This window comes from Orussus abietinus, unplaced genomic scaffold (assembly GCF_000612105.2).
Source record: "Orussus abietinus isolate OABI.00-Male unplaced genomic scaffold, Oabi_2.0 scaffold294, whole genome shotgun sequence".
Lineage (NCBI taxonomy): Eukaryota > Metazoa > Arthropoda > Insecta > Hymenoptera > Orussidae > Orussus > Orussus abietinus.
The window spans coordinates 3301-12535 of NW_019395992.1; the positions used below are offsets into that span (position 1 = coordinate 3301).

Genomic DNA, 9235 nt, shown 5'->3' on the forward strand with positions numbered 1-9235 from the left:
TTGAGAACGTTCCGACGCAGCTGCGAAATGCATTCGGGAACGACAGAGGTTGGATTCCTTTTTTAATAAATAACACAGCAGATTACGACTATACATACATTTTTCAATTTTATTCAGAATAAACGGAGGTACTTCGGGAATACATTTATTTACTTCCTGCCATCGTTTGCGTTTAGAACAGCAGCCCTGACGACATTGATGATGGCTAACGCAATTAACATAACCGCTATTTCGCTCCTTTCGACTAGCTACGTACGCGGCATAATATTCGCGAGCTATCTTATCGTTATTTACAGTATCCCGCGTGAATAAACGCTGAAAGCGATGTAGGCTACAACCGCTAGACATAAGATGCAGAAATACCACGCAGAATTGCCCGCAAACATCGGAAGTCTCGCTCTGAAGCAACTTATTGTTAAAATCGAAATATCGCGAATTTCTTCGGAGTCTTTCCAAGTGCTGGGGTACGATAGGCGGCAGCCCGTAGCTGTCGAAGTAGTATCCGTGCCCATCTCTGCCGACGTGCATGGCGATCCAGTGGGTTCCGGGTTTCGTGTGATCATCGGTGTTGACCACGAGAGATGCCGGTTTGGTCCACACCTTCGGTATCTCGTCGGCCGGATACACGCCGATAGTCCTGGAGGGTAGTCCGCTCAGCGCCTCGCGAATCTCCACGCTGTTCATGGATGGGGGCGTACGCAGCGGAATCGTTTTTTCGTTTGAGCGTTGTTGACCGCCGGACGGATAGTTTCCGAATGAAGTTCGTACTCCTACCTCCGTTCAATTTAATAACAATAATAACGAGCCCTCGTTGCTCACGAAGTGGCGCAGACACCGTCGCCGTCTGGCTCGTCCACCCCTTCGCTACCTAGTTCGGTAGGTTTCCGCTCGTGCTCCTGGAGGAGGACGGTATCCGCCGACATCGTGGTGGTGGAGGAGGTGGTGCCGCAAACGGCGCAACTCGGATGACAGTCCGTTTGCTGAGGATCCCTCTGGCGAACCAACCACTCGCGTATACGCTTCGCGTTATTTAGCGAACACGAAAAATTTTTGTTTGCTTTGCGCACACCGTGGTATACGCATTGATCGCCGACTTGAGGAAGATTTTTTAATGAGGGGCACTCCTCCGATTCCTCCAGATTGACGATCTCCCGGTTCATGATGTTGCGCAGGAGATTAGCCTCCTCGCGCCCACGCGCGAATATTCGGCCGGTATGGTGGGTGATGGCCTGCAGATTTTCGTACAGCTTTTTGGCCGATACATCACCGTCGAACCACTCTATCCCATGATGATGTCTGCTCAGCCAATTGTTCTGCGAGCGAGAGCGAGGCGGCAGATCGTTGAAGGGGTAGGGCGGCGCGACGATCCAATGAGCGATAAAATCGCTATACACGGCTACCACGGCTACCTCCTTCGGGATGAAGAGTTCCTCGATGTCGAGGAAACCTTGGATGACGATCACTAGATTCATGGTTAACAAAGTCGCTCGAGAGACTGAACGCGACCACCCACTGCGATGTCCGCGTAGACTTTATGAAAAAATGTGCCGTGTTCCCCACCTCTCTCACTCTGCTTAGCCGTTGAAATCTACCAGAACGTGGCGCGATGCGTCTATCTCCAGAACATTCTCGTACTCAGCATAAATGATGCAATTTACCGTCGACGACAGAGCGTTCTCGAATCGCACCTCGATTCTTACGCTGCCGTGCCTGATGAGATTCCAATGGGAGTTCTCATTGGCCGAGAGATCGGGTGTCAGATCAAAGGCAAAGAGGCAATAGCCATCGGGATATTTTTCCCGATCGATGCAATTACCTTGATCGAGAAAATGCCTGCCGGTACCAGAAAACAGCGTGTGGTACGCGTCCACGTATAAACGATTCTTGGTGAAATCCGGCTGTAGAGGTTTTGACGGTACCTGAATACCGTCCACATACAGAGACAGATAATTGATGTTGTAGTGCGCAAAATTGAAAGGATTGAGTTTGCGATCGCCATTGAAGGCTCTGTTATCCACGAAACCGAGAATGATTCGTTTCGGCAATTGGCCGAGAATCGCGTTGTCCAGTGTCTCGCCGTGCAAACCAGAGTGCATCGACATGACCTTCACCTCTACACGCGTGAGCGGATACTTCGCCGTGGTTTTAGCCAGCGCGCGCTCGTGAGACAACAGTATTCCAGGGTTTACGTTTACTCGGCGCACGAACAGACTCGCCTCTAGGATGTGTACTTTAAACGAGTCCGTCGGGTCCATGAGACAAAACGAGTCGCGGCTGCGCACTAGACGCAAACGTATCTCTACACCGTTTCACAAAAATCGATCTTGATTGAAGACATCGCAGTGTAGATGGCCGATAAGATCGATAGGCTTCCCAACGCCGGCCAAAGCGCAGCGTCGTTTGTGACCCTCGTTATCTCCGTCTACGCAGTTCATCTTACCGGCTGTATCGCCGTACCACAGCGAGCTCGTAAGATGCGATTTTTCGATGTACGCTCTGTACGCGTAGGCGTTATTAGGCGGTGACACGAGTTTCTGATTGAAGAATACATCCACCTGGTTGAACATGGAGTGCAGAAGATTGTTGATAGGGCCGACGTTTTCACGATGACGCGACTGATGCGTCGTCTCGGCGATTTCTCGTTTTTATTTCAGGGATGCGCGCGGAACGTACGCGTACTGATACTCCCCCTCGTCGGGAAAGATACACGCGCGAAAACAACAATTATCGGGCGTCGATTGTTACAGATCGAGCAACAGATAACCGTGAGGTAGCGACGGGGCGTCATGATAAGCCTCCTGCAGGAATCGTGGCTTCTCCGGACACACTTGGCGCGCCAGATGACGTATCTGCGCGCGAGCTCACGGATTCTTGAACACGACGATGTAATTGGCGTTCAGCGAGATGTCGCGTTGCCCGTGGCCCTGATGAAACAGATTTTGCGTGCTGAAGATCACGCTCAGGTTGTTGTGATAGCTACCTCTCGTGAAGAGATCCATCACCGCATTGTTCGATGCCTCGCACATCAGATCGTCCATGATCACGAGCTTCGAGCGAGGATCGTCGGCGTAGTCGCTCGAGCGAGGTAGACCCTCGCGAAATTCCACCCCGTCGCCGTACTCGCGATAAGCATCCTGCCACTCGGAATAGTAGAAGAGAACGCGCTCGGGCGGTACGTCCGTCATGTCGTTCACGTGACGAAAGAACATCTTCACGAAATGCGTTTTACCGCAGCCAGTGGGACCGCATTTATAGCCGTCCACGGATGTTCCCTGCACGTATCTATGACTATGGACACTACGCGATCACCAGAGCATTTTTAAGAGGGAGAGGGGGAGAGGGGAGGGCCCGCCCTTGGCAATTTTGTCACATTGTTAGAATCAATTCTTTTCAGTTGCAAATAAATGGGTCATTAATTTAATTCCGCGTCTAGTTTGCTTTTCACGTCTTTTCTCAATTTTTACGTGTATAGGACTTTAGGATCATTTTCACCTTCCGTTGGTTGAGGGACCGACCCTTCGGGCCTTACGCTGGTGCAAATCCGTCAGTGGGTTTGGAGGCTCATCGCTGGTGCGTGGGCTCCTGCACGCTGGTGCGAGCCCCGACGGATTATGCCCGTACGGTTCGGGTCCCGGATTGGCCCTTTGGAGGGCCTGGCGCCCAAAAGTTTTATTGCTGTTGAGCGAATACAATACGGAGACCATATTTTTCGATCATTTATTTTTGACTTCGCCAAAGAGTCGGAACATTAATTGCCAGAATTCTGTTTGGGAGTATGTCATTAAAAATAACGTCACAATAATAATTTATTTAATCATTCCTTCGTTCCTTCGTTTCTTCGTTCTCTCGTTCCCTCCTTCCCTCCTTCCCTCCTTCCCTCCTTCCCTCCTTCCCTCCTTCCCTCCTTCCCTCCTTCCCTCCTTCCCTCCTTCCCTCCTTCCCTCCTTCGTCCGTCCGTCCGTTAGATGGCAACGCCATCGCGCGTATGTGGCGGTTACGCCGCCGCTTCCCGCAGCGTCCGCAGCGCGACGTCGCAAACTCTAAAAAGGGCGGCTTTACCGACAGCTCCCGCGACCGCCACGGGGAGCACGCAACCTGAGACATCTCCGGCACAACAAAGCACTAGAGAAATCTTACTAGAGAGACCCGGAAGAGAACATCGGAAGTTCTCAAAGATATGAGAAGAGAGCACCCGCGTTGTACTCTAAAATATACAGAATTTCTATTCCTCGTTGCCAAATGCATTTTTTCTACCCTGTCCGGCTGAAAATAAACAGATGGACCGAACTCTGTTATGAGGCAGCACGGCGCCGATTCGTACGCAAGTCGCCAACAGAAATTCGTTGCAACACCTTTGGGGACAAGTGCGTTAGACGTTTGCATCTACCACTAGAGGGCAGCATAGGACTCGATCGTGCGACCTTGCCCGCGAGCAATGTCCCAACTCATCTCTGGTATTCAATGGCACGTACATTTCCCGCCAAACCGATAAATGTTTACCGCGTTAATTGATTTGTTTGAACCGTGTTTGGTTTCGTTTATATGTTTCAGTTTTAATTGTAATTAATTATGGCTGTTCCTGAAAGCAACGTTGTACAAGTTAGAGATGAGGTTGGAATGAAGTGTCAGAAGTTATTTCACGACTTCCTTCAAGAGTGAGTACCGGTAACCTACAAATAGCGGTACTTGTTGCCTTATCATGTTTCGAATGTTTTTCAATATTTCCACTCGATGTTGTCTGTTATTTAAGGAATAACAGTCTTGTTTAAAATGATTTAATATTTTATCCTAGATATAAGGAAGAAGGAGTGCCGAAGTACCACGAGCCTGTGAAAGAATTAGTAAGTCCTGAACGAAGCACGTTGGAAGTGTCATTCGATGATATAGAGAAGTATAATCAAGCTCTGTCGACCACAATTATAGAAGAATATTATAGGTAATGTAATCGTCGCAGTTTCGATCGCTAATAATCTTACTTTAATCCAAAATTTATTATTGAAATATATATTGTAACTTTTGGAATATTTTCAGAGTGTATCCGTATCTCTGCCAAGCCATTTGCAATTTTATTAAGGACATTGAGGGAGTTCGGAAAGACAAGGAGTGTTATGTGAGTCTTATCGACGTACCTACACGTCACAAAGTTAGAGAACTTACCACCTCCAAAATTGGAACTCTGATTCGAATATCTGGTCAAGTCGTTAGGACTCATCCGGTTCATCCGGAACTGGTGCTCGGTACTTTTCTCTGTTTAGACTGTAATGCAGTGATAAAAAATGTTGAGCAACAATTTAAAGTAAGCAATATGATGGATAACTTAATTTTGAAATTGTCATTTTATTCGGAGCTTATTGATTCAAGTTATCATTAATTTGGTTTAGTTTACGAATCCAGCCATTTGTCAAAATCCTGTATGCAGTAACAGGCGCAGATTTATGCTGGATGTGGATAACTCTACGTTCGTTGACTTTCAAAAAGTCAGGATTCAGGAAACACAAGCCGAGCTGCCAAGAGGATGTATTCCTCGCTCTGTTCAAGTTATCCTGAGAGCGGAGACTGTCGATATAGTTCAGGCCGGTGACAGGTGACATTTTATATTTGTATTCATCGTAAAATATGAGTTTTTAATCTTAATGATGAGTACTTACAGGTATGACTTTACTGGAACACTAATAGTGGTGCCAGATGTTGGAGTTTTGGCAACGAGTGCTGCAAAGGCTGAGTCTGGTTCCCGGCATAAAGCCGGTGAGCAGGGTGAAGGTGTCAAAGGTTTGAAAGCACTTTCAGTCAGAGAGTTGCATTATAAGATGGCGTTCCTAGCTTGCAGTGTCACGGCTACTAGTTTGCGAGTAAGAATTCATAGATTCTTTATTTAATAGCCTTGATTTCTTTATCTGATGTACCATAAACTCTGTAACGCGAATTTCTATAATTCCCTATATTTTGTACGACGTGTAATGTATGAACCTATTTAAGCTTATGTAAATAATCACATCCAAATTTTCAGTTCGGTGGAACGGAAGTGACAATGGATGAGATCTCTCAAGAGATAATGAAGAAACGAATGACGGAGGCAGAGTGGAACAAGATCTACGAGATGAGCAGAGATAAAAACTTGTACCAGAACTTGGTCTCAAGTCTGTTTTCCGCTGTTCATGGGAACGAAGAAGTAAAGAAAGGCATTCTACTGATGTTGTTTGGTGGAGTGCCAAAGACCACTATGGAAGGAACGACACTCAGGGGGGACATAAACTGCTGCATCGTTGGTGATCCCAGCACGGCGAAGTCTCAAATGTTGAAACTGGTTGCCGATCTTTCTCCCAGGGCTGTTTATACTTCTGGGAAAGCTTCCAGTGCTGCTGGTTTGACAGCTGCCGTTGTCAGGGACGAGGAATCTTCGGACTTTGTTATCGAAGCCGGTGCGCTGATGTTGGCCGATAATGGGATTTGCTGCATCGATGAGTTTGATAAAATGGACCCAAGAGATCAGGTTGCGATTCACGAAGCTATGGAACAACAAACTATTTCCATTGCTAAAGTAAATTACTTCTACTGATATGAAGTGATGTAGTGAGATTATAGTGAAACAGAGTAACTTGATTTATAGGTTAAATTTATTTACGCAGGCTGGTGTAAGGGCAACTTTAAATGCTAGGACTTCAATATTGGCTGCAGCGAACCCCATAGGTGGTCGATACGACAGATCTAAGTCTTTGCAACAAAATATCCTCTTAACGGCTCCGATTATGTCGAGATTTGATTTGTTTTTTATTCTGGTGGACGAGTGTAATGAAGTAATAGACAATGCGATAGCTAAGAAGATCGTAGACCTTCACTGCAACAATATGATCAACATTGAGACGATCTACACTCAGACGGAGATCCTGAAGTACATTAATTTTGCGAAGCATTTTAAGCCAGTTATAAATCCAGTGAGTGATACGTTAAATTTTTTATAGATTTATATAGATTGAACATACGAAGGATGTAATCGAATTTTTTTTGTATTTTTAGGCTGCTGCTGAAATTTTGGTGGAGAGTTATACATCCCTACGACAAAGAGAAGGCGCCGGTGCAGGAAAAACATGGAGAGTCACTGTTCGACAACTGGAAAGCCTTGTGAGGTTAGCAGAAGCTTTGGCCAAGTTGGAATGTGTTGATGAAGTTACGGTGAAGCATGTAAAAGAGGCTAGAAGACTGTTGAGCAAAAGTATAGTCAGAGTGGAACAACCGGATATTGATCTCGATGAGGAAACGGAAGGAAATATGGGGATGGACCTCGATGAGCCACCTCCTCTCATGGCTGCTTTCGATGCAATGGATGCCACCACCCCTGAGTCTACTCCAGCTTGTAATGAACATTTCTATTGTTATTTTATACCTACTTATGTGTCGATAACGTGGATTATTTTTTATTATTACGTACGACAGCTGCTGCTGGGGAACGTTCCGTCGCTGAGCCACCCAAGAAGAAACTTACAATGTCGTTCGATGAATATAGAAATCTTTCAAATATGTTGGTGTTGTATATGAGAAACCAGGAAAGCCGGTTTGAAACCGAAGGTATTTAATATTTATTATCAACATTGATTATGATCAGGGTTAATTAATTCACAGGGAAGGGAATACATTCTTAGCGTAAATAGCTTAGCTTATAATATATTAATATGATTAATATAAGATGCCTAGTGGTCAACTTTCTGTTTATGTCAATATCCTTTGGGTGTAAAGTGTGATTGATTTTATTTTAGGGGAAGGTAAAGAAGGAATTAGGAAGTCTGAATTGGTGGCTTGGTATCTCGATCAAGTGCAAGATCAGATCGATTCGGAGGAGGAATTGCTGGACCGGAAAGCATTGGTGGAGAAAATTGTAGAACGACTTATATACCATGTAAGTTGCTATTAACGTGTCAAAATAATTAACTTTAAATGCTGTTCGGTATTGTTCAGTCCGTTAACGGTTTCTATATCATGTAAATTTCTATTAACAAGTGTTAGTAGAATAAGTTTAACGGTTACCCCGTTACTATTTATTTTAAAGGACCAAGTGCTGATTCCACTGACACTGGCAGACTTCAAAGACAAGGATGACTCCAGCGAAGTAAACGAAGACCATTTACTGGTGGTGCACCCCAATTATGTTATTGATGTCTAAAAAGTTCAATATTTTTGTACATTTTCATTTAATTCGTAATTTTATCCAGTTCGGCTTTAAGTCGTTAGTTCAAACTTGTACGCGACTTGTCTAGCAATGAGTGACTCGATACTTCCAGTGCCTTCCAGAGAACTTTTGCATTTTTTAATAAACCACTTTTTTTGTAAGACGGTTTTTAAAGTGGAGATTGTAATGCCAATCTAAACTTTTATCGATAGGTAGAACCTTCTTTATCCATCCCAGTCCATGATAAATGATGTTGCGAACACTGTCACTGACGACAAAAAATCTACAGGCATATTTTTAGACACATAGAGTATGTTGAGTTATTTTGCTTAATATTAAAAGATGTTTTTTTTATCCATTTAAAGACTACGGATGAAAAACGTCTTTTAATATCTATGAAAATATTTTCAATTACACGTAAACGGTATATTATTTTTGTTTAAACATTAAGAGATATTTTAATCATTTAATAATTGTGGCTAAAAGACCTCTTTCGATATACACGAACATGCTTTCAAACACACGTAGACGCTATGTTATGTATTTATCTTTAATATTAAAAGGCGCATTTTATCAATTTAATAACTACGGATGAAACGCGTCTTTTAAACCAAACTGAGGAATGCGTCCTCAGGGATGATCTAACCCGGAGCTCCTGTTAATTCAAAGCCGACCCTGGTTATGTAGTCTCGTTTAATTAGACGTATGGTAATTATCCCACGACATAATGTAAACAAACGCGTTAGTTATCCGACCAGTTTGAAACATGCTAAAGGTAACTCGACACTGATTCGCAAATCTCTTCCAAAGTGCATCGCCTTCCAAGTGCCTAATAATCGCATCCTTGCACCAAGTGCACAGATCTTTCTTTTTAAACGAACGTTAAGAGACCGTTGCATCATAACTCGACGTCTAATAATCTCAGGACATGTTCCGTTTGCATAATAGAAGCAATTCCTATGTTGGAACAATAATTGCCGCATTTTACGAGGCTGGTGGCGCCCCTCTTTCTTCCTCGAAACATGCCTCGAGTTTTCATGCATAAGACGAGAATTTATTGTCACAATTTAATTT

At 44.5% G+C, this 9235-nt stretch overlaps 2 protein-coding genes across 2 annotated transcripts; one reads left to right on the forward strand and one right to left on the reverse strand.

Annotated features, from left to right (window-relative positions):
* Nucleotides 1–1574: 1574 nt before the first annotated feature.
* LOC105698578 (uncharacterized protein F54H12.2-like) lies at nucleotides 1575–2255 on the reverse strand. Its single transcript, XM_023434078.1, has one exon. The coding sequence runs from the start codon at nucleotides 2253–2255 to the stop codon at nucleotides 1575–1577; it is 681 nt and encodes a 226-aa protein (XP_023289846.1).
* Nucleotides 2256–4487: 2232 nt separating this feature from the next.
* Nucleotides 4488–8340, forward strand: LOC105698588 (DNA replication licensing factor Mcm6). Its single transcript, XM_012422965.1, has 11 exons — nucleotides 4488–4655; nucleotides 4793–4936; nucleotides 5032–5296; nucleotides 5382–5584; nucleotides 5651–5849; nucleotides 6008–6538; nucleotides 6627–6932; nucleotides 7015–7351; nucleotides 7432–7563; nucleotides 7752–7891; nucleotides 8042–8340. Exons 1-11 carry the CDS (start codon nucleotides 4570–4572, stop codon nucleotides 8153–8155), a joined length of 2457 nt encoding a protein of 818 aa, XP_012278388.1. The 5' UTR covers nucleotides 4488–4569; the 3' UTR covers nucleotides 8156–8340.
* Nucleotides 8341–9235: the final 895 nt, after the last annotated feature.

What these genes read in the sequence shown, in the direction of transcription:
- LOC105698578 (XM_023434078.1), bottom strand. Translation starts at nt 2,255, where the DNA reads ATGGACCCGACGGACTCGTTTAAAGTACACATCCTAGAGGCGAGTCTG.
- LOC105698588 (XM_012422965.1), top strand. Translation starts at nt 4,570, where the DNA reads ATGGCTGTTCCTGAAAGCAACGTTGTACAAGTTAGAGATGAGGTTGGA. An exon ending in TCACGGCTACTAGTTTGCGA is followed by an intron (nt 5,850 to 6,007) that starts GTAAGAATTCAT and finishes CCAAATTTTCAG; the next exon opens with TTCGGTGGAACGGAAGTGAC. An exon ending in AAGCCGGTTTGAAACCGAAG is followed by an intron (nt 7,564 to 7,751) that starts GTATTTAATATT and finishes ATTTTATTTTAG; the next exon opens with GGGAAGGTAAAGAAGGAATT.